The sequence below is a fragment of the Macaca fascicularis genome, chromosome 5 (genome assembly GCF_037993035.2).
Source record: "Macaca fascicularis isolate 582-1 chromosome 5, T2T-MFA8v1.1".
Classification (NCBI taxonomy): domain Eukaryota; kingdom Metazoa; phylum Chordata; class Mammalia; order Primates; family Cercopithecidae; genus Macaca; species Macaca fascicularis.
The window spans coordinates 590,310-614,830 of NC_088379.1; the positions used below are offsets into that span (position 1 = coordinate 590,310).

General features: G+C 49.6%; 1 protein-coding gene across 40 annotated transcripts in view; it reads left to right on the plus strand.

Annotated features, from left to right (window-relative positions):
* The window catches only part of PIGG (phosphatidylinositol glycan anchor biosynthesis class G (EMM blood group)), a 59,648-nt gene that overhangs the window by 7,926 nt on the left and 27,201 nt on the right, over window positions 1-24,521 (plus strand). For 10 of the 40 annotated variants that reach the window (XR_010586692.2, XR_006698087.3, XR_012434514.1 and 7 more), the window contains 8 exons: window positions 454-663; window positions 2,445-2,633; window positions 3,710-3,851; window positions 11,927-12,139; window positions 17,758-17,975; window positions 18,363-18,644; window positions 20,156-20,610; window positions 24,099-24,290. Coding sequence is in view for 16 of the 40 variants with exons in the window: in XM_005554239.5 (XP_005554296.3) it covers window positions 454-663; window positions 2,445-2,633; window positions 3,710-3,851; window positions 11,927-12,139; window positions 17,758-17,975; window positions 18,363-18,644; window positions 20,156-20,610; window positions 24,099-24,290 (1,901 nt within the window). In the remaining 24 variants the exon portion in view is untranslated. Of the gene's footprint in view, window positions 1-453; window positions 664-2,444; window positions 2,634-3,709; window positions 3,852-11,926; window positions 12,140-17,757; window positions 18,005-18,362; window positions 18,645-20,155; window positions 20,922-22,142; window positions 22,285-24,098; window positions 24,291-24,521 lie in introns of those variants that run through there. The other 30 variants (XR_012434529.1, XR_012434521.1, XR_012434523.1 and 27 more) reach the window with 10 other exon arrangements.

A 24,521-nucleotide genomic window follows, 5' to 3' on the forward strand; every position in this document is an offset into this window, starting at 1 on the left:
AATGTCCTTTAATATGGTTATCTTTATTATTATTGAGTTTACAGTTTTTTGCCAGAATCTATGTGCCACTTTCTCTTCTTTACCCTAATTACTGTCCTAACTTTGACCCAGCCACCAGTACTAGGGATACCCTAGCTTTATGCTCACCTATTTTGTCCATAAAATGATCTTCAGACCAGCCTGGGCAACATAGCGAGACCCCGTATCTACCCAAAAAAAAAAAAAAAGCCGGGTGTGGTGCCGCACACCTGTAGTCCCTGCTACTTGGGAGGCCAAGGTGGGAGGACCGCTTGAGCCCAGGAGTTCAAAGCTGCAGTGATCCATGATTGTGTGACTGCAACTCCATCCTGAGCAGCAGAGAGAGACCCTGTCTCAAAAAAAAAATTCTTCAGTGCCCTTTTCATGCTCCGGTTTCGGATTCAGTAGTCTAATTCTTGCGTTTTCTTACTGAAGGCGTTGATGACGGGGAGCCTCCCTGGCTTTGTCGATGTCGTCAGGAACCTCAATTCTCCTGCGCTGCTGGAAGACAGTGTGATAAGACAAGCAAAAACAGCTGGAAAAAGAATAATCTTTTATGGAGATGAAACCTGGGTTAAATTATTCCCAAAACATTTTGTGGAATATGATGGAACAACCTCATTTTTCGTGTCAGATTACACAGAGGTCAGTTTTTAAAATAAGAAAATAAATCGTACTAGAATATCATACTAGATAGAGCCTGGCATCACCATTGCTTAGTGAGAGATGATACTATTTTGTATTTGGTTTTATTAATTTATGGGGAGTACTATGGACAATTTTAAAAATTATTCACTCACGTAATCAGTTGACAATCCAGAAATACAAACCTGAAGCAGGTGTGAGCAGAGTTTTATGGAACCCAGAGCTTAGAACAGCTGAGTGCCACTGAGGGGCAGAGAGGATCAGAAAGGGTGACACAGCCAAGGGGCTGTCTGAGCCGAGTTGTGATGGGTGAGTGGGGACTCCCCAGGTGGGCAGAACAGGCTGGTACCCTCTGCGTATGGCAGAGCTATAGGACTGCACACCCTGTTGGTTCTGCTGCAAGCAGAGCCTCTTCATGCCCTGAGGGCAGGTGGTGGACTGGGCGGGGCCTGGCCATGAGGGGATTTTCCTGGAGCTTTTCCAACAAAGACCCGCATGTTAGAAAGCAGACCCTGGGGCTGAGGCAGGGGCACACCACACCTTCCTGGCCTGGGGTCTAGCCACCGTCACCTCCTAGATGGCTGGGCCTTGTGGAACATCTGCAGTCCTATCCTGGTCCAAAGCGGGGCGCTTTCAACAGTTACTTTTCAGTAATGACTGAGTTTTCCTGACTGTACATGGCATCATTGAGAAACACTTCTCTTCATGGGAGATTTTTTTTTTTTTTTTTTTTTTTGAGACGGAGTCTCGCTCTGTCGCCCAGGCTAGAGTGCAGTGGCACAATCTCGGCTCACTGCAAGCTCTGACTTCCGGGTTCACGCCATTCTCCGGCCTCAGCCTCCCGATTAGCTGGGACTACAGGCGCCCGCCACTGTGCCCGGCTAATTTTTTTCTATTTTTAGTAGAGACGGGGTTTCACCATGGTCTCGATCTCCTGACCTTGTGATCCGCCCGCCTCGGCCTCCCAAAGTGCTGGGATTACAGGCGTGAGCCACCGCGCCCGGCCTTCATGGGAGATTTTTTTAGTGGGAGGGAGATGAGCGAGCTGAGGGGTCAGGGCTCACCAGGCTGACAGCTCTGTCTGGGGCTGATCAACTGCTAATCTCTCCTCCATGATGTGTTTATTTCAGAAATAAATGTGATCACTGAGTGCTGTGTCTTTTTCCCTCCAAGAACAGCCTTCTTGTAGGACACATGTAGGTGCCCTCAGCTTCACTGTCCTGCTGGTTACTTCAACTCTGGGTACTGTCCTGTCTTTAATTAACTGCCCGTTGCCCTTAGTTACCTCGTGACAACTTGGGATCTATTTAACTTGCCCATTTGCTAACTTTTAGTTATGCCCATCAAGCTCAGCAGTGATCCCACAGAAAAATATTTTTGTTAGAACAACCCTTGCTCATTTAAATTATCTGTATTATATCTTCGATCCATAGCCTAGAAACATAAAAACAGTATTAGCAAAAGTGTAATCTAATGCTAATGTTCATTTATTTATTATAGACGTGGGGTCTTGCTATGTTGCCCAGGCTGGTCCTGAAATCTTGGCCTCAAGCAGTCTTCCCCCTTCAGCCTCCTCAAGTGTTGAGATGACAGGTGTGAGCTGCTGTGTCCTGCCTATTTATTTATTTTTAATGACATAGATTTTGTTGTCTTTCAACTCACCCAAATCCTGTTAACCTGAATAAACCCCTAGGTTTTAAGATGACTGTTGCCTTTTCCCCGGGGAGTGAAGATCCAGGGAAATTAGGTGAGCTGTTTATACGTGTGTTTCCCCTTCAAAGGTGGATAATAATGTCACGAGGCATTTGGATAAAGTATTAAAAAGAGGAGATTGGGACATGTTAATCCTCCACTACCTGGGGCTGGACCACATTGGCCACATTTCAGGGCCCAATAGCCCCCTGATTGGGCACAAGCTGAGCGAGATGGACAGCGTGCTGATGAAGATCCACACCTCGCTGCAGTCGAAGGTGAGGCTTGCCGTCGCGCACTGTGTGGTGATGTGGTTTCACGTGGATATTCCCTAGGATAAATACAACTGCCTGAGTGAATTCAGGGTGCCTGTGTGAATGTCCACCATCAGTCTGCCAGCCAGGGGCTGCATGCCACGGGCAGCGCTGTCTCAGTGTCCACTGCACTGACTGTCTTACAGCAGCCCTGCAGAACAGCAGCTCTCACTCCTACCCATGTGCATTCATTCAACTAATACCTCCTGAAGACCTGTGTCACTCTTTCTGTTCTGTGTCACTCTGTTCTGTGTCACTCTTTCTGTCCATGCATTTGGTGCATCAGTGAAACAGTCAATAATCCCTCATGAAGCTCGTGTTCTAGCCAGGAGATACTAACAAAAACATGAGTAAATAAGTATGTGAGGAAGTGATGGGTGCTGCAGAAACTCAGAGGGCAGGAGGAGGGGCTTTCAACAGATGTTGAGAGAAGCCTTCCCTGAAGATGTGTGCAGGGTGAGCAGAGACTTGAAGGGAGGGAGGGGCAGACGGTGTGGTCTGTGCACGAGTGTTCCAGGTGGAGGAGCAGCAGCGAGGGTCAGACACAGCCTGCCTGGCTTGTCCCGGAGCAGCAAAGGCTGTGTGGCTGCAACCCCAGGGGCAGAGAACCCTGATGGGTGCCCCCACGTGGTGGCTCAGAGCTCTTGCCTTGTGCTGTGTGTTGTGTTCTCACCGGAGTCCTGTGGAAGAGATTCCATTTGACAGATGAGGCGATGAAGGCACGGAGTAGAATGTGTCCAGAGTCTCACAGCTCGGCAGTGGCAAAGACAGAAACCAGATACAAATCCTCTGCCATCAGAGGGCAGAAATGCATCCTGCTGTGCTCCATGAACTGCGTACAATGCTGTGGACTTCATTTACGACGTTATTTGACTGTGACCCTGTGATCTGGCTATGAGCTCAGAGGGGAAAAAAAATCTAATTCATTGAGAAAGAGCTACAACTCTGTAAAGTAAAGCTAAAACCGAAACTTGTCTTCTTAAGATGATGTGCTCTCTTCAGTCTGAACGCAGTTGAAATATTTTTCCTTTGCCTCATAGGAGAGAGAGACGCCTTTACCCAATTTGCTGGTTCTCTGTGGTGACCACGGCATGTCTGAAACAGGAAGTCACGGGGCCTCCTCCATGGAGGAAGTGAATACACCTCTGATTTTAATCAGTTCTGCGTTTGAAAGGAAACCTGGTAAGAATTTAGGAATGTTAACATTTGGAAACTGTATTATATTTGTTTTCTTTTTTTTTTTTTTTTTTTTGAGACGGAGTCTCGCTCTGTCACCCAGGCTGGAGTGCGGTGGCGGGATCTCCACTCACTGCAAGCTCCGCCTCCCGGGTTCACGCCATTCTCCTGCCTCAGCCTCCCGTGTAGCTGGGACTACAGGCGCCGCCACCGCGCCCGGCTAATTTTTGTATTTTTAGTAGAGACGGGGTTTCACCGTGTTAGTCAGGATGGTCTCGATCTCCTGACCTCGTGATCCGCCCATCTCGGCCTCCCAAAGTGCTGGGATTACAGGCGTGAGCCACCGCGCCCGGCATATTTGTTTTCTATAGTCTGGTTTTAATTTTGAAAACCTATTTTTTAGAAGCTCCGTAAGGTTGAAGTCCCCGAGCAATGTGAGAATGAAAAGTAATGGGGCACAGGGCCGGGCGCGGTGGCTCAAGCCTGTAATCCCAGCACTTTGGGAGGCCGAGACGGGCGGATCACGAGGTCAGGAGATCGAGACCATCCTGGCTATCACGGTGAAACCCCGTCTCTACTAAATACAAAAAACTAGCCGGGCGAGGTGGCGGGCGCCTGTAGTCCCAGCTACTCGGGAGGCTGAGGCAGGAGGATGGCGTGAACCCGGGAGGCGGAGCTTGCAGTGAGCTGAGATCCGGCCACTGTACTCCTGCCTGGGTGATAGAGCGAGACTCCATCTCAAAAAAAAAAAAAAGAAAAGTAATGGGGTAAAAGGCTTTCGGGATCTGAAGTTACATTCCTTCCTCTAATCCTTAACATACAAATATTCTTCGTCAGAATTTTCTTGTATGAGTGTTGCTGCCTGGATATCTGGAACTGTTGAGAAAAACTGCCAGTAGCTCAGACATCTGGACAGCACATGTGAACTGAAGGAAACGTGAATACCTTGGCTTTTTAAAAAGTTTGCGTTATTGAAAACCATCTATCGAACAGCAGTGTCAGCAAGAGTCATGGGACCCAACCAGAGCAGGACAGACAGAGGCCCCGTCTGTCAATATTCAGACACGCCCCAAACACACACACACCCCACTTTGACCTGTGCCCTGACTCAGCCGCCAGCCTACCCACTCTGCCCTCGCGGCCGTCGGCCTTGCTGTCCCGTGGGCGGCCTGCCTTCCGCTTGCGCCTGGTTTCTGCTGCAACATTTCACAGACTCACTCGCAGTGAGCTCAGCGGTTATTTCTGCAGTGCCGTCAAGCACAGCAGACGCTTTCGGGCGCTGCTCTCACTGACCCTTCAGCACCCTTAGCGCTGCTGGTCCCATAGCTCCTGGGACCTCACATCTTTCTGGTTTTCCTCCTTTTCTCTCCTTTGCTAGCCTAGTTTCCTTTCCCTGGTCTTTTTTACCGGACTGCCTTCTTGTTTCGTTCTGCATTCGCCCTGGAGATATGGTCTCACCTGCCTCTGTGGTTGTAAATGCCATGGATAGGCCCTGCACTGGTCAGATTGATCTCTCTAGCTGTCCCCATTCATCATTCTTGGCATGGTTTATCATTGCAGACTTATTGATGGATTTTGTTTATTTATGGGATTCATATAACATCTGCCTCCACATTACACTTTAAGCCAGATGAGGACAGGACCATGTCTGTTTTGCCCACCATGAGCCTGAAACATTGCCTGGCACGTGACAGTTGCCAGCAAATACCTGCTGAATGAACAGCCCTTTCACTGAAGTGAGAGTTAGTTGGGGAAGCATCTCCATCTGACCTCTTCTATCTTTTTATGAAGCTTCTTCATCTTGAATGTCTGACCTGGCAGAGCTGGGAATGGTGGGGGCGGCTGCATGTGTGCAGGCTGCCTGCACATGCCAAACTCATCACTAGCTTCAGTCCTGAGAGGTGGTTATGTTGTGTTTTCTTTATTCTCATCATGCCTGTTTCATGAGCCAGGACTGTACTCTGGTGTACTCACAGCGTTGGGCCACCATTATCACAGTCAATTTTACATAATTTTCCTCACCTCAGAAAGAAACCCCATACTGTTCTGCAGCCGCCTTCCTCTTCCCCAGCCCAGTCTTCTCTCCCTCCCCCAACCCTAGGTAATCATCATCTTTGTAGATTTGCCTCTTCTGCATGTTTTGTGTAAATGGAACCATGTGGTCTCATGTGCGTGGCCTCTTTCATGTAGGATAGTGTTTTTCCAGGTTCATAGTTATAGCATGTATCAAGACTTCATTTCTAGGCCAGGCGCGGTGGCTCTCGCCTGTAATCCCAGCACATTGGGAGGCCGAGGCGGGCGGATCACCTGAGGTCGGGAGTTGGAGACCAGCCTGACCAACATGGAGAAACCCTGTGTCTACTAAAAATACAAAATTAGTTGGGTGTGGTGGTGCATGCCTGTAATCCCAGCTATTGGGGAGGCTGAAGCAGGAGAATCACTTGAGCCCAGGAGGCGGAGGTTGCAGTGTGCCGAGATCGTGCCATTGCACTCTAGCCTGGGTGACAGGAGTGAAACTTCCCGTCTTAAAAAAATAAAAAAAAGACTTCATTTCTTTTGTTGTTAAATAGTCTTCCGTTGCATGGATTTAACACATTCATTGACCATTCATGAGTTGGTGGACATTTGGGTTGTTTCCACTTTCTGCCCATGATGAATAATGATGCTGTGATCATGTGTGTATAGCTTTTTGTGTGGATGTATATTTTCCTATGTTGTCATTTTCTTACTCCAGTATAGCGTGTCCCCACCTGCCAACTCTGTGCTGTTGTTATCAAATATGTCGCTTTTCTGTATGTTATAAACTGATGGCATAATTATATAGATATGGTTTTATATAATTGCTTTTAAATCAGGAGAGGAAAGAAGACAATGCTTTTTTCTTTTTTTTTTTTTTTTTTTTGAGACAGAGTCTCGCTCTGTCGCCCAGGCTGGAGTGCAGTGGCCGGATCTCAGCTCACTGCAAGCTCTGCCTCCCGGGTTCACGCCATTCTCCTGCCTCAGCCTCCCGAGTAGCTGGGACTACAGGCGCCGCCACCTCGCCCGGCTAGTTTTTTGTATTTTTTAGTAGAGACGGGGTTTCACCGTGTTAGCCAAGATGGTCTCGATCTTCTGACCTCGTGATCCGCCCGTCTCGGCCTCCCAAAGTGCTGGGATTACAGGCTTGAGCCACCGCGCCCGGCCGACAATGCTTTTATAGTATCTTTCGTAATTATGTAATTACCTTTACTGATGCTCTTTGCTTTTTTATGTATCTGAAATTTGATCTGGAGTCACTGGCTTTCAGCCTGCAGAATTTCTTTTAGTATTTCTTGCTAGCAGATTTGCTAGCAAAGAATTTTTTGTTTTAGAAAAAATTTGGGATGTCTATTTTGTCTGCTTTTTGGAAAGATAGTTTTGCTGACTGTAAGACTGGGTTGGCTATTTTTTTCTTTCAGCATTTTGAATATGCTGTCGCACTGCCTTCTGGCCTCAATGGTTTCTGATGAAAAGTCAATCTTAAATCTGATTGGGTTTACCATTTCTTTGTCTTTTAGCATTTTTGCTATAATCTGTATTTTATATTTACTCAACTTGGAATTCATTGAGCTTCTTGCATGTGTAGGTTGATGTGTTTCATCAAATTTGGAAAATTTTCTCTCTATATGTTGCATAATCTCTATTGATCTGTCTTTAAATTGCTGGTTCTTTCTTTTGCCAGTTCAAGTCTATTGTTTTGTTTTGTTTTGTTTTGTTTGTTTTGTTTGTTTGTTTGTTTGTTTGTTTTTGAGTCACCCAGGCTGCAGTGCAGTGGCCGGATCTCAGCTCACTGCAAGCTCCGCCTCCCGGGTTCACGCCATTCTCCTGCCTCAGCCTCCCGCGTAGCTGGGACTACAGACGCCCGCCACCTCGCCCGGCTAGTTTTTTGTATTTTTTAGTAGAGACGGGGTTTCACCGTGTTAGCCAGGATGGTCTCGATCTCCTGACCTCGTGATCCACCCGTCTCGGCCTCCCAAAGTGCTGGGATTACAGGCTTGAGCCACCGCGCCCGGCCTTGTTTGTTTGTTTTGAGACGGAGTCTCGGAGTCTCGCTCTGTCCCCTGGCTGGAGTGCAGTGGTGCGATCTCAGGTCACTGCAAGCTCCGCCTCCCAGGATCATGCCATTCTCCTGCCTCAGCCTCCTGAGTAACTGGGACTATAGGCGCCCGCCACTGTGCCCGGCTAATTTTTTGTATTTTTAGTAGAGACGGGGTTTCACCGTGGTCTCAATCTCCTGACCTTGTGATCCACCCACCTCAGCTTCCCAAAGTGCTGGGATTACAGGCGTGGGCCACCGCGCCCGGCCTCAGGTCTGTTGTTAAACCCCTTTAGTGAATTTTCTGTTTCAGTTACTTTTTTTGAGATGGAGTCTTGCTCTGTCACCCAGGCTGGAGTGCAGTGGCATGATCTCAGCTCACTGCAACCTCCGCCTCCTGGATTCGAGCTATTCTCCTGCCTCAGCCTCCCAAGTAGCTGGGATTACAGGTGCCCACCACCATGCCTGGTTAATTTTTGTATTTTTAGTAGAGACAGGGTTTCACAGTATTGGCCAGGCTGATCTCAAACTCCTGACCTTGTGATCTGCCCGCCTCAGCCTCCCAACAGTTATCATATTTTTTTAACTCTAGAGTTTCATTTGATGCTTTTTAAAGAATAATTTCTGGCCGGGTGCGGTGGCTCACTCTTGTAATCTCAGCACTTTGGGAGGCCAAGGCGGGTGGATCACGAGGTCAGAAGTTCGAGACTGCTTGACCGACATGATGAAACCCGTCTCTACTAAAAGTGCAAAAATTAGCCAGATGTGGTGGTGGGTGCCTGTAATCCCAGCTACTCAGGACACTGAGGCAGGAGAATCGCTTGTACCCGGGAGGCAGAGGTTGCAGTGAGCCGAGATTGTGCCACCGCACTCCAGCCTGGCGATAGAGTTAGACTCCATCTAAAAATAATAATAATAATTTCTATCTCTTTATTGATATTGTCTATTTGAAGAGGAAAGGAAGAGCAGGGGGAGATGGGAAGGAGATCGCATAATCCTCTATCGGGAACTGGGGGAGCTGGGGGAAAGGGAGCTCTGTGTTCTGGGCTGCACCCACCACAGGAGAGTTTCTGTCCCACTGGGCTAGGAGGGGGAGGGATGGAGCAGGACACAGTTCAAGGGCTACAGACTCTTATGCTTCTTACCAAGGCCTAGTGGATTTTCTTGAATAAAGATTTCTTCATTTGTTGTGTACTCCTAGACAATTTCCAGAGACTGTGAATGGTGATAGTGGTGGTTTTTAAAATTTTTACCATTTATGCTTGTTTCATTGATGAGCAAGTTCATGGAGCTACTCTTAACACTATTCCCTATAGTTCTGAAGGATGTTTATCTTAAAAATGCATGCAAATTTTCATTTTATGTTAATAAAAATAAACGTTAAGGTGTTTATTATTTTCAAAATAAGCAGTTTTGGATTGTGTAGTGAGTGACTTCAGAGACACTCAGCCCGCCACTGCCCATCCCCAGAGTGCTGACCTCGCCGTGTGGGCAGCACAGGTCTGGCTGCTCCAGAGTCAGGGCGTTTGGGAAGGAGAGGATGCCTGTTCGTGGACGTCCACAGAGGGCAGAGCAGGTCTGTTTTATTTTCGGCCTCTTGCTACTGGAATGTTTGACCCTATTTGTTGTTCTGTCCCCCAAGCCTGCAGTGGTGCCTGGCACCTAGTGGATGTTTTATCACTTGTGGATTGAATGTCGAAGACTCTGCAGGCGAGCCAGTGGAGGTAGAGACCGGCGGTGAAAGGATGCTGCTGGGCTGTGGGAATGGTTTTCTGAAGTGCTGGAACTTCTTTCATGGCCCCTCAGCATTGGTGGGGTGCAATCCACAGGCCTACCCTGTGTTTGTATTTCAGAATTACAGTTATTAAAATAGTTTGTGCAGGTAAGAACTGGTCACAAACCAGTCAAATATGCAAAATCAAGAGGCCAGAAATAGACCTCAGTGTATCTGGGGATTTGGTGATAACGGTGGCATCTCAGATTAGTGCAGAAAAGACATGGTGCTCGATAAATGATGCTGGTACCCCTGGCTGAGCTTTTGGAAAAAGGTAATGCAGACTGTCTGCCTTATTCTTTACAACAATATCAATCCAGATCAAAGCATGTTAATGTCTTTAAAAGCCTATAGTGTGGAAAATTTTAGACGTAGACCAGTAGCCGCAGTAGTATAATAAACCCCCTAGTCTAGCTTCACCAGTTATTGGCCAGTTATAGCCAATCTTCTTTCATCTGTGCTCACACTCATTTCCCTTCTCCTTTATTATTTGGAAGCAGACTTCTAAAAGATATGTGCTCTTTACCCCCATAATCTTCATGCCCTTATCACATTTTTAAGATAGTGTTAATTCCTTAATATCACCGAACAGTGTTCATCCCTCCAAGATCTGTCTCTCTCTCTCTCTCTAAGTGTTTCAGCTTGTTTGAATCAGGCTACAAGTAAGACCACACATTGTAATTTGTTTATGTGTCTCTTAAGTCTCTGTAAATCTCTAGGTCCCCAGCCCCAAAACTCTTTGGTTTACTACGGTTTACTCGTGTGCATTTCCTTCTTGAGACCTGCAGTCAGCAATTTCTCCAGGATGCCCTGCTTCTTTTTAGTGGAAAGTGGTATTTCAAGACCACTGTCTCAGAGCTACCAGTGCTAGCTCTGAGTGGTTGGTCATTGTTTCTAGACAGAAAGAAGAGATTGTTTTAAGATAAAATGATCTTGTGTTTGTATAGATTCACCTTCAAAACCGTAAAATTGACTTCTTAGGTCTTACATCTGTACTTTCTTCTCCCTAAGTTTAGAATCTTGGTTGTCAACAACTCCAGATACGATAGAATTAGCATATCACATAATGACTCATTGGCTTTATCCCGCAATAGACACGTAACGGTCTCAGAATAACCATGCCAGCACTGCCACTACCAGTATGAGGGTCAAAAGCAATTTCAGGTGGGTTTGCTTTTGTTTCTGTGTTTTATTTTTTTGTATCAGCTCAAAGCACTTAATGTAATAAAATACTAGAAGAAAGAAGTACTGGAAGAAAACAGCCACACTGGAGTGGAAGGTTCTTTCTAAGCATGACCTAGAAGCCATCATTAGAGAGTTGGCCAAGGCCTGATTAATAAATCTGACCAAATTAAAAACTCCCTACAACAAAAAATTACCACAATCAAAGTAAAACCTCCACAGACTCACACCTGAGTATCTAAAGACACCTCACGCACCACCTGTCCTAAATAGCGTCCCTGTGGCCTCTCAGCGCCCGGCAGGTGTGCATTGAACTTCCGGGGTATGGAGCTGTTTGCTCTCGTTACAGATGAAAACACTCCGACCAAGTTGAGTGTCTCCTTCGAAATCAGTGGATGGTGGCAGAGCAGTGGCCTAGGCCCATTGTGCTGACATCACAGCCATTCTTGCAAGGAGATGGGAGGATAACCACTCCCTGTTGGGGACTGAGCTTTAGCCAACAGGCAGATGTCCAGCTTGTCCAAGATGATTAGAGCACCTGGCCCAGCTGAACCTGCCTCATTCTGCGCTCCCCTGTAGAAGCACCCACAGCTGCTCCGGAGCCGTGAAGGGTTCATTTTCTCCATGAGCAACAGCATGTGTACTCATAGAGGGCAGAGCATGGGACGCTCCAAATCCAGAGGGGCCAGGCTGTCAGCGATCCCAGCCTCACTTCATTCTCGGTTGGCTGTTGACCTTGCCAAAGTGACGGTCCCTCCATGTCTGCTGGACCACCTGCTTCCTCTGTGTTCAGCCTGTGCTCCGTAGCCTCACTGTATGGAATTCCTCGTATGAGTCTCTCTCCCAGCCTTTTGCAGGCTACTGAAGGAAAGACACCGCCCCTGGCATAGAATGGGTTCTGTTACTGTATCGACACAGCAAGCAGTGAGGTGATTCCTGTAGGGTTCTGTGTTGAATGGTGTGAAGAGACGGATCATTTGGCTCATGTTAGTTGTAGAAGGTCTAATTCAAGAATGACTACCATCTTAAACTTTCTAGAAGTCTGTTACTTAAAATGTTTTCTTTTTCTAGGTGATATCCGACATCCAAAGCATGTCCAACAGACGGATGTGGCCGCGACCCTGGCGATAGCACTTGGATTGCCGATTCCGAAAGACAGCGTAGGGAGCCTTCTATTCCCGGTGGTGGAAGGAAGACCAATGAGAGAGCAGTTGAGATTTTTACATTTGAATACAGTGCAGCTTAGTAAACTGTTGCAAGAGAATGTACCGTCATATGAAAAAGGTCAGTCAACTCATCTTTTCCGAACTCTGTCAGAGCTGTGTGTTTCCACTGAGGTCGTGTTTCTCCAACGTCTTTCTGTGGTATGCAGTTTGTCAGGAATATTTTTTCATCACTACTCTTTGATTATACAGACTGTGCTTCTGTTTTCTTAGAACTTTTAACAATCACCATTGGCAACACCCTCAGATGCAGTTATCTAATTAAAGTTCTTTCATAAATTTGTTCATTCAACAGCTATTTACCAGGATCTTGTTAAGAATGAGATCTTTTTAAGAATGAGAGGCTGTTACAGGCACTGGAGACAGATCATTGAGCGGTAAGAGGCTCTGCCCTCATGGAAACTTCCAGAGGGAGGAGAGAAAAGGAAGTGATCGATGGCCAGTGGTGATGAGTACCTTAGGAAAAGAATAAACAGGGCTGGGCCTGTGAGGGCTGGCTCACACTTGTGATCCCAGCACTCTGGGAGGCCGAGGCAGGCGGATCATGAGTTCAGGAGTTCAAGACCAGCCTGACCAACACAGTGAAACCCCATCTCTACTAAAAATACAAAAATTAGCATGATAGCGGGCACCTGTAATCCCAGCTCCTCGGGAGGCTGAGGCAGGAGAATTGCTTGAATCCCAGAGGCGGAGGTTGCAGTGAGCTGAGATCACGCCACTGCACTCCAGCCTGGGCGACAGTGAGACTCCATCTCAAAAAAAAAAAAAAGAATAAACAGGCATGGGGTGGGAAGTGAAGCGGGTTGGGGAGCTGCTGGGGCAGGCTGGCCACTGGCCATCTGGGAGGGCACATTACAGGCTGTGGGGGCAGCAGACAGGGTCCTCCACGGGGCGCACGTTCAGGGGATGGTCAGAGCAGGGGCCAGAGTGGCAAGACAGGGCAGAGGAGATGGCGTTAAGGCATGAGGGCCACTAGGCACTGCAGGGGCTTTCACTTTTATTCTGAGTAAATGGGGAGCTGCTGCAGGGTTTGGTGAGAGCTAGAGTCCTCCACTTGCATTTTCAAAGGCTGTCTCAGGTACCCTTGTGGAGGATTCTGCTTTGTGCTGTGGGAGGAGACCAGTCGGGAGGCAGTGGCTGTACTTCTGTGAGAGGTGAGGGTGGCCAGTGCCCAGGCAGTGGCGGTGGAGAAGTGGTTGCGTTCTGGAAAAATTTTGAGGATCATGAAGACAGGATTTGCTCATGTGCTGAGAGACTGGGTATGAGCAGAGCAGAGGCGTTAGGTACGACTCCGGGACTTTCAGCTGAAAGCGAAGGAGCAGGGTAATCATTTCCTCAGGAGGGCACGACTTAGGGGGAGCAGTTCTGCAAGGCAGGTGCTTGTGGGTGGGGTGTTGGTGTCCAGGAAGCCTTGTAAAGAAGTAATTTCAGGAAGCAGGGAGTGGGCTGCTGTGTCAAAGGTTGGTATCGAATAAAATCAGGAATTGAGAACTGAGTTTCGGATCTGGCTGCGGGAGATGATGAGTAACTTCGTCAGATGGAAAGTAGGGTAGGGCCTGGCTGGTACTGGGCAGGAGAGAGCCCTCGGCAGCAGACACAGCCACCCTAATGGGAGTAGGAGGTGAGGTTGCCTGAGGTGGGTGTGGGGCCAAGGGAGGTGCCAGGAGACAGCTGCAGGAAGGATCCAGGAGAGGAACGTTTGTCTCCCTGAGACATCTTCAGGCAATCGACTCTGACGTAGCCACGTTCATCAGAGAATCATGTTTTTTTTGTTTTTGTTTTTGTTTTTGTTTTTTTTTTTGAGACGGAGTCTCGCTGTGTCTCCCAGGCTGGAGTGCAGTGGCGTGATCTCGGCTCACTGCAAGCTCCGCCTCCCGGGTTCACGCCATTCTCCTGCCTCAGCCTCCCAAGTAGCTGGGACTACAGGCGCCCGCCACCACGCCTGGCTAGTTTTTTGTATTTTTAGTAGAGACGGGGTTTCACCATGTTAGCCAGGATAGTCTCGATCTCCTGACCTCGTGATCCACCCGCCTCGGCCTCCCAAAGTGCTGGGATTACAGGCTTGAGCCACCGCGCCCGGCCTGAGAATCATGTTTGACACTGGGGCTCCTTCGAGAGCCTGGAGGAAGTCGGCTCCTATTTGGGGGCAGCAGTTAATGTGTTGGCGGATTTCCCTACTTGAAGTAGCGGGATACTATTACTACCAAATAGAGTGAACGTCCACAAGCTTGCGCTGAGATAGAAACCGGCCTCCTAGAGTCACTTGTGGAAGACAAACCCGGCCAGCCAAGGAGTGCTGGGAACCAGATGTGATGAGTGGCCGGAGGCCCCACTGAGCACCAGCTCTCACCCTGTGAGGTGGCCAGGTGGAGGCCTTTGGCCATGGAGACATTTAGTCAAGACCAGGGACAACCGTGACTTGTGCTTTTGGTTTTTTAAAAAATAGTCTGAGTTTGGTAGCTTTTGCATATTGCTTGTTTTGTTAATGTGTCCTTTTTTCTGTGCTAAGAGCAATGAAAACACCAACAAAAGAAGTTTAATTTTTGGCCGGGCACAGTGGCTCACGCCTGTAATCCCAGCACTTTGGGAGGTCAAGGCTGGCGGATCACGAGGTCAGGAGATCGAGACCATCCTGGCTAACACGGTGGTGACACCCAGTCTCTACTAAAAATACAAAAAATTAGCTGGGTGTGGTGGCGGCGCCTGTAGTCCCAGCTACTCTGGAGCCTGAGGCGGGAGAATGGTGTGAACCTGGGAGGTGGAGCTTATAGTGAGCCGAGATCATGCCACTGCACTCCAGCCTGGGCGACAGAGTGAGACTCCGTCTCCAAAACAAAACAAAAAAATACCAACAAAATCAAAAAAACAATGGAAGGGTTATTTGCCTGTTCCGGAAGCAGTGGCTGGGGGAAGTTGGGAACCACAGTGGATATGGGAGGAAACTAGCCTGTTAAATGAATGCAGGAGCCTCCCTTGACTGAAAACACAGCCCACAGCGTCTGGGACACCCCCCTTGGCGGCCCATTGTCTACACCGTCGGGGATCACATTTCCTAAAACAAAATAGGGTACGTGTTCTGACACTGAAATATGTTTTAGAACCCACAGCCAGGCCCGTACGGTCCTTGGGTGGTGTCCAGTCTGTTGGAGGTGCCCGGCTCTCTCAGTGTAGTGGGACTGGCCTTTTCTCGCCTCTGGACTTTCGCACATGCTGTTCCCATCAACTTGATGCTCTTCCTCCAGTTTTTTGCCTGGCGAATTCCTGGGTACCGTTTACATTTCAGCATAAACATCAGACCTTCCTGGTCCAGCGCCCACTCCCAGTCCAAAATCAGTTCCTCCCCATTACCAAAAATCCCTCATTGGTACCCTCTACTTTTCCTTCCTGGGAAACTTGTAATTACAACTGTAATGCAGTCACAGTTTGTAATTACACTTGTGTGTGTGTGTGTGTGTGTGCGCGCGTGTGTGTGTGCGCGCGTGCCTGTGAGCCCTACTGGATCCAGGCCCCAGCAGGCAAGGATTGTACCTGCTTGCTCGCCATGTCATGTCTTTCCCCTGGCACAGCGCCTGGCACAGTGCCTGGCATGTTGTCCACGCTCCATGGATATTTGTTTCGATGCACAGATGCATCCTCATAGCTCGTAGGGTATAGGCACAGGTACCCATGTCTCTGTGACTCGGGGGTGGTGGGGTGTGGACACAGGCGTCCCCCACTCCAGGGTAGTGGGTGTAGCAATGAAGAATGCCAGCCCTGGAACCAGACTGCCTGAGTTTCGTTTGCAGCTTTTACCCACTGGTGCTGTGGCCTGGGTGTGTGACTCACCCCCTGTGTCTCAGTTGCCTCCTCTGGAGAAGTTCTGATGCTCATCCCTGCCTCATAGGGTTATTAGGGAGGTGAAACGAGCGAGCTGCGTAGTGTTGCTGGCCACTGGCACTTAGTGCAGAGCACCTGGTGCCAGCAGCCATGGGGTGGGCCTGCAGGCGTGTGGGTTCACGCTCAGGGACTTGGTGCCGGCAGCAGTAGGTTGGGCCTGCAGGCGTGTGGGTTCACGCTCAGGGACTCGTGCCACAGCGCCCTGGACCTCAGTGGCTCAAGTGCCCGTGGCAGCTCTTTCACTGCTGTGATGACAGCAGGCCTGGGGCATGCAGAGCCACAGAGTGGCGAGCCTGCCAAGAGGCACAACTGAGACCCTCCTTGGCGTGGCTCTTCTGGAGTAGGAAACGCATGTCAAAAACCGAGGGGGTCTCGGGAAGGAAGTTCTTGCTTTAAAGGCCAGTCTAGGCCGGGCGTGGTGGCTCACGCCTGTAATCCCAGCACTTTGGGAGGCCGAGGTGGGCAGATCACGAGGTCAGGAGATCGAGACCATCTGGCTAACACAGTGAAACCCCGTCTCTACTAAAAAATACAAAATCTGGCCGGGCGCGGTGGCTCAAGCCTGTAATCCCAGCACTTTGGGAGGCTGAGGCGGGTGGATCACGAGGTCAGGAGATCGAGACTATCCTGGCTAACATGGTGAAACCCCGTCTCTACTAAAAATACAAAAAAAAACTAGCCGGGTGTGGTGGCGGGCGCCTGTAGTCCCAGCTACTTGGGAGGCTGAGGCGGGAGAATGGCGTGAACCCGGGAGGCAGAGCTTGCAGTGAGCCGAGATCACGCCACTGCACTCCAGCCTGGGAGACACAGCGAGACTCCATCTCAAAAAAAAAAAAAAAAATACAAAATCTTAGCCGGGCGTGGTGGCAGGCACCTGTAGTTCCAGCTACTTGGGAGGCTGAGGCAGGAGAATGATGTCAACCCAGGAGGCAGAGCTTGCAGTGAGCCGAGATCACGCCACTGCACTCCAGCCTGGGCGACAGAGCGAGACTCCGTCTCAAAAAACAAAACAAAACAAAACAAAAAACCAGTCTAATCACAAGTGAGCGTGGTCCAGGCAGAGGCTCACGCATCAGCCAACTCTGGAAAGAAAGGACATCAGCTGTGCCATGAGCAGCATGGCACTATGGTCTAAAAGAGGGTGCCATAGCAGAGGGGCAGGGCTTTATCCAGAGGCAGGGCATCCATGCTCCCAGCAGAGCTCACCCTTGTGAGCAGAGAGGGCTGGAAACTGCTCTCCCTTTCCAAAGAGGATGTGAGGAAGTCACCCAGGCTACAGAACGGAGGATGTTAGAGCTCGGAAGGGCCAGTCTGCACAGGGGAAGTGGGTGTGGTGGAGAACGGTCAAGCCGCTGCCTGCCCAGTCCGCATACAGTGCTGTAAGGGTTAGAAAGACTGTAAAACCTGACTGTTGACAAAATGCATTTCAGGATTGTTTGCACGTTGACAAGAAGGAGAGAGTAGAAAGAGACAGAACAGGGAGGAGGAAGTGAGAGTGATGAGGGAGGCAGAGAAAGAGATCAGGCAGCACAGGGGGCAGTCACTGCCGTCCACAGGGTGTATGCCAAGGACCAAGGCCCGTATCGCCAGAGGGCGGATGGATGCACATCGGCGGCTTTCCAGGCTTTACAGAAGACGTTGCAGACCCCCACCCAAAGGAATGGTTCATCTTCGTTAAGTGTCAGTTCTAAAAAGAGAAGGCTTTGCCATGTGCCACGCGTAACTAAATACTTTGAGATTATGTATATATATGTATGTTCATGGTGTGTGCGTGCACATGTAACTTTTCTGTCTTCTTAATAGATCCTGGGTTTGAGCAGTTTAAAATGTCAGAAAGATTGCATGGGAACTGGATCAGACTGTACTTGGAGGAAAAGCATTCAGAAGTCCTGTTCAACCTGGGCTCCAAGGTTCTCAGGCAGTACCTGGCTGCTCTGAAGACGCTGAGCTTGTCCCTGAGCACACAAGTGGCCCAGTACGACATGTATTCGATGATGGTGGGGACTGTCGTGGTTTTGGAGGTACAGATGCTCACACAGTCGTGGCTCAGGTGTTGCATTGATTTGATAACTCAGCCAAATATTTATAGTTTTAAGTATATATCTTGATGTTATTAAAAATGGGAAAATATTAATTTTCTTGTTTAACTCTTTCGTGGTGTGTCCTGATTTGTGACAAGACCCAGAGTATTGTCAGGTGTCAATTGGCATCACTCAGTATTGCTACAGGTGATAAAAAAAAATCACGCCATGCATTTTGGGGCAGTTAATTAAGAATCATCTTTTCCTGAGCTTTCTTTTCTGCTTTTACTGTGTGGACAGCTGACACGAGAGCGGGAGCTGGGCTTGTTTTTAAGTGGGTTTCTCCAAGCCCAGCAGTCTGTGAACGCTGCTGTTTCTCTGTTCCAGGTTCTCACCCTGCTCCTGCTCAGCGTCCCACAGGCACTGCACAGAAAGGCTGAGCTGGAAGTCCCACTGTCATCTCCTGGGTTTTCTCTGCTCTTTTATTTGGTAATCTTGGTTCTTTCGGCCGTTCACGTCATTGTGTGCACCTCAGCTGAAAGTTCGTGCTACTTCTGTGGCCTCTCGTGGCTGGCAGCAGGTGGGGTGATGGTGCTGGCCTCGGCGCTGCTGTGTGTGGTTGTTTCTGTTCTGACCAACATGCTCGTGGGTGGAAACGCCTCCAGGAAGGTACGTACGGCTGGTTCCTAGGAATGTGGTGTGGTCCTTCTGCTCAGGCTGTTCTTGTTGTTTCAGGCTGCCTTTCATTTACCAGACTTCCGTTGAACACCTGGTGTGTGCCAAGTGCTGGCAGTGCCCTGGACAGGGGGCCTCAGGGAAGGACTTGGAGCAGCCTTATCCGAGGCTTCAGGGTGTCCTGACACAGGTGTTCACATCTGTGCTGTCAGGTCACATGCCTTAGTTCTTGGAAAGCTAGGTTCCTGCGACTGTCACAAAGGCGATTGTAAAGAGCTGGTGGTCACAGAGGAATGAACCCCCCACTGAGGGGGTGCGTGAATCAGACAGCCTCCCAGCAGAGGCGTGGGAGCTGCAGCTGAGGGAAGAAAAGACAGTTGTCCTGGACACTCAGGAGGGTCAAAAGGAGACTTGGTCGCCTCACTCATCCTGCTGCCTCCAGAATGCATCCTGCCTCATCAGGTCCAGATTTCTTTCCAAGGCGGATGTTTTCTGTTGGAATTCTTAGTCTTTGGCCTCGGACACCTTCATTTGTTAGCTGGGGAGTGGTGGCGAGGCAGTGAGAAAGAGGCGGATGGTCGCACTCAGATCCAGAGTCCAGGATGAAGTGACTTAGTGCAGTGGCAGCAGGACTGTTGGCCCCCACCCCAGCCCTGCGCAGCCCTTATCCGCTCTTGGCTTGAGCTGTCAGAGGCCCTGTGCTGAGTGTCTGACCGAGACACAGCGTTGTGATCAGGCCACAGGCTTCCTCGGAGCCAGGATGATCTGCATCCATGCTCGCACCTCGGGCCTACCTGGGCTCATGCTCTCTCTCCCTCTATTGAATTAGTACCTAGCCGCACGCAATATATAGTTATCAAAAGAGTAAGTGGCAATAATTGAGTCCTCATCTTTGATTTTGACTGCTTTAAGTTCGTATATTTAAGGGACAGTACTGTGATGTCAACTTTGTCATTTCAACAGAATTAACCATTTTAGTGGAAACTTTCTGGATTTCTGGAATATTCATGAGAAATTCAAGGTCTGGTTTGGTGGGATGTATTGTTGGGGTTCTTTGGTTTCAAGAAGCAGGAACTGGCGATGCCCATCTGAAGACCAGAGCTCTTCAAGAGCCTGGACGCGGGAGCACGGAGGGCCAGGGCCAGGAGCCTCTGGGCAAGCTCTTTGGGCTCCATCACTGCCCAGAGGGTTCTGACCATAATCAGTCTTTGTCGCTCAGCTTGGGCCTTGCAGTCCAGTGGGAGGACATGCTGGCTGGCCGTGCTGTGTCCCGGCTCCCCTGCCTGGGCTGAGGGCGTCTCCACTTCTGCAGGCTGCGTCCCAAGAGGAGGGTTCCTGCCATTGGAGCAGAAGGGGGCTGTTCCAGTGTAGGGGCCCAGGTGCTGGGTGCGAGGAACAACGGTGTGTGTCCAGGGCATTTTCTGCTGTGAGCAAGGACTTGACATGCCACAAGATGTGCGTAATTATCAGACTGTCTCTTACAAAATGTGCTTTGCTTTTTACAGAACCCTGTGCATCCCAGCTCAAGGTGGTCAGAGCTAGACCTTCTTATTCTGCTAGGGACGGCGGGCCACGTCTTGAGCCTGGGTGCCAGCAGCTTCGTGGAGGAGGAACACCAGACCTGGTACTTCCTTGTGAACACCTTGTGTCTAGCTCTGAGCCAAGAAACCTACAGAAACTGCTTTCTGGGAGATGACAGTGAGCCTCCATGTGGCCTCCGTGTGGAACAAGGGCTTGACGGGGCCACAGCAGCGTGGCAGGACGGGCCTGCCTGTGATGCGCTGGAGCGAGACAAAGGCCACAGAAGCCCCTCTGCCTCCCAAGGGCTCAGAGGCCACGAGAAGTGGATGGTGCTGGCCAGTCCGTGGCTGATACTGGCCTGCTGCCGGCTGCTGCGCTCTCTAAACCAGACAGGTGTGCAGTGGGCTCACCGGCCTGACCTCGGCCACTGGCTCACCAGGTGAGAGCATGGGCCTGTGGTCACAGGCCAGACTTTCTACAGCCAGTTGGTCACCTGCCAAGCTCTTCTTTTTCTAAATTGAGATCATTTTTCATATTAAGAATGGGATAGTATTTTGAGATCTGAAGAACTGGGAAAATATACTAAAACCAGTGTTTTTACTAGATACTAGAATTAGTGTTGAGAGGTGAATTTATTTGGGGGCTGGCCTAATAGGTTTGATTTATTAGTGCTGAACCACTGTAACTCTTCGTGATTGAAACCTTGTGTTTCAATGATCATGATAGAGTAAAGATGTCATTTCGGGGTCAGGCTCGCTAATGGTTTGTTGTGGACGCCCCGTCCATGCCCAGGCTGTGCCCCCGCCCGTCACTCAGCGTCCCCCGTGTCAGGCCGTTCCTGCGTTGCTGTGAAGAAACACCTGAGGCCGGGTCACGTGTAAGGAAAGAGGCTCATCCTGGCTCTCAGCTCTGCAGGCGGCACGGGAGGCATGGTGTTGGCATCTGCTCCTGGAGAGGCCTCAGGAAACTGGCCGTTATGGCGGAGGGCAAAGCAGGAGACAGCACTTCATGTGGCGAGAGCAGGAGCCAGAGAGGGATGGGGGAGGTGTCTGGTGCTTTTAAACACCAACTCTCCTGTGAACAGCCAGAGGGAGAATGTGCTCATTACTGCGAAGATGGCACCAAGCCATTCATGAGGGATCTGCCCCCATGACCCAGACGTCTCCCACCAAGCTCACTTCCAACCCTGGAGGTCCAGTGTCTTTTTTTTTTTGAAATGGAGTTTCAGTCTCACCCATGCTGGAGTGCAGTGGCACAATCTCGGCTCACTGCAACCTCTGCCCCCCGGTTCAAGAGATTCTCCTGTCTCGGCCCCTGAGTAGCTGGGATTACAGGTGCCGCCACCATGCCTGGCTAATTTTTGTGTTTTTAGTGGAGACGGGGTGTCACCATGTTGGCTGGGCTGGTCTCGAACTCCTGAACTCAAGTGATCCACCCACCTCGGCCTCCCAAAGTGCTAGGATTACAGGTGTGAGCCACTGTGCCCAGCCTGAATGTCCAAGTTCAATGTGAGATTTGCAGTGGACAAACATCTAAGCCATGTCATTCCCCCAGACCCATATCCCACTGCCGATGATCCCCAGGGCAGCAGCAAGGATGGGGTCAGCCAGGCAAAGTGGGTGCAGCGTCTGTGGGTCAGCTTTGTCCTTAGCTCCCCTCCTTTCTCCTCTCCATCCTCCCTTTTCTCTCTCCTCACCCTGAGGGTAAGAGCCGTGTGGAGGAATTCAGCCACCTCCTGAGCCTTTCATTGGCAACTGGAAAACCGCCTAGAAAGTGTAGCAAATCATTTCAAGCAAGGCTCAAAATAAGTATAAGAAACTAGGACAGAAAAATAATTAAGATTTGTCTAGACTTTAAATTTTAATTATCTGGCAGTGAAGACTTAGGAAGCTAAAGTAAAAGAAGAGCAGCAAAATGAAACAGTATCTGCGATGAGAGTAACAGGCACGGGTTGTGGTCTCATCACTGCAGAGAACTCCTATAAGAAATGCCAGCAGAAGGAAAAGAGAAATGCCCAGTCCTAGTAATGAGGGTACTTCCGGTTAAATGACAGGGTGTGACTTCATACCTGCTGAGGCAGAGAAACAGAACTGAATGACGAGACTCAGTCTTGGTGAGCATGTGAGGATTCCTGGGGCCACGTTAGTGTCACGGTTCTTTTGGAAGATACTTGTAAATTTACATCAGAAGCTGCGAAATTACAGATTCTTCTGATTAAGTAATTCTTGTGGGAGGCTAAGCATTAACTAAATTACTAAAACCTTGGTAACCAAAGTCATCACAGATCGGGTCCTTCAGGTAATCTGCCTGCCGTGTGCCCACACATTTCCTTTCCAGAGCAACCCCGGAGAGAGGACTTTGGTTGGTCCCCGCTCCGGAGGTGAGGAAGCGGAGGGGGAACAGGCTGACGGGAGGTTGTGCTGGGCACGCCAGCTTCGGGGTCGGATCCCAGGCATGTAGAGCAGGGTGTGTCACGGAGCTCCGTGTCCCGGAATAGCACTGTGACACCTTGTTCCTGACTTTCCTGGAAAGTTAAAGCATTAGGAGAGAACTGGCTGGCTTTCCACCCCACATGCAAGAGCCATCCCCCACCGCGTTATCCGCAGTTTTGCTTACCCGAGGTCAACCGTTGTCTGAAAATATTACAGTATTTTGAGACAGCGCACATTCATATAATTTCTGACAGTAACAATTACATTGTTATAATTGTTCTACTTTATTATTATAACAGTCCTGAAGATTGTGTAAAAACACGTGCCATTTTAAAAGTAACAATACAAAAAAACCCAGGTGCCCCTTCCTGGGGTGAGGCCCAGGCCCCCGTGTGGCCCCAGTCTCCCCCTCCCATCCTGGGAGGCTTTGAAGTGAGAGCTGCCGTGAAAGAAACAGAAGGGAGCCCGGCCGTCACCGCCTCACACTCAGGCCAGGGCTGGCTGGTGCTGCACCACTGCAGTGCGGTCAGGACTGCGGTCTCTGCTCTCTGACGAGCTGTCAACCTCTGCCCCATCTCCTCACCCAGGAGCAGGTGACGGCAGACCCTGTGAGAAGCCATGTGGGTCTAGGGACATGTGGTGCGTTACCGAGTTAATGGGAGAGGGTGGGAGGAGGTGAGCTGGTCGATGCAGGCCTGCTCCCGAGGGGGTGCCAGGGGGCAAGAGGACTCTTTATATATTTGTTACCACCTGGCCTCTGGGCATCCAGATCTGATGATGGGAAACCTATTTGTGAATGAGAAGTGAGAGTTCAAGTTGACTGTCCTTTTTTTTTTTTTTTAAATAAAATGAGGTCTCACCATGTGGCCCAGGCTGGTCTCAAACTCCTGGCCTCAAGCGATCCTTACGCCTCCGCATCCTAAAGTGCTGGATTGCAGGCGTGAGCCACCACACCCCACTGAGGTTGACCGTCTTTGATTTGTTACACTTTAAGAACCTTCGTTTGAAAATAAAAACCGGCCGGGCGCGGTGGCTCAAGCCTGTAATCCCAGCACTTTGGGAGGCCGAGACGGGCGGATCACGAGGTCGGGAGATCGAGACCATCCTGGCTAACACTGTGAAACCCCGTCTCTACTTAAAAAAAAAATACAAAAAACTAGCCGGGCGAGGTGGCGGGCGCCTGTAGTCCCAGCTACTCGGGAGGCTGAGGCAGGAGAATGGCGTAAACCCGGGAGGCGGAGCTTGCAGTGAGCTGAGATCCAGCCACTACACTCCAGCCTGGGGGACAGAGCAAGACTCTGTCTCAAAAAAAAAAATAAAAAAATAAAAAGAAAAAGAAAAAAAAAAAGAAAAGAAAAACCAACAATTTCATGTAATCTTTGGTTTTTGGGAAAATCAGCTATTTTTTAATACAGTTCTTTGAAAGCCACTCGGTGTAGATTGATCTCATCGCTGTTTGTTTGCTGTAATGCTGGCATTCTCCATCTCATTTCAGCTCTGATCACAAAGCCGAGCTCTCTGTCCTGGCTGCCATCTCCCTCCTCGTAGTTTTTGTGCTGGTGCAGAGGGGGTGCTCCTCTGTGTCCAAGGCTGCCCTGGCGCTGGGGCTGCTGGGCGTCTACTGCTACCGGGCAGCCATCGGGAGTGTCCGGTTCCCGTGGCGGCCGGACAGCAAGGACATTTCCAAGTAAGTTAAGTGCGTGGCAGACATGGGGCGCATAGAACCACTTCACTCTTTGATGGACTGAGAAGACCCTGCCAGTCTTCACAGCACTGGAGTTTGGTGTTTGTGAATTGGGATTGTGTCAACAGCTGCTGGAGTGTAACTAAGAAAACCCCCCAGCCCCGTTGTTAGCACTTTTTATGTTTTATGTGTTACTTTTAGAAGAGAAATCACTTGGAAGTAAGATTTTTTTAA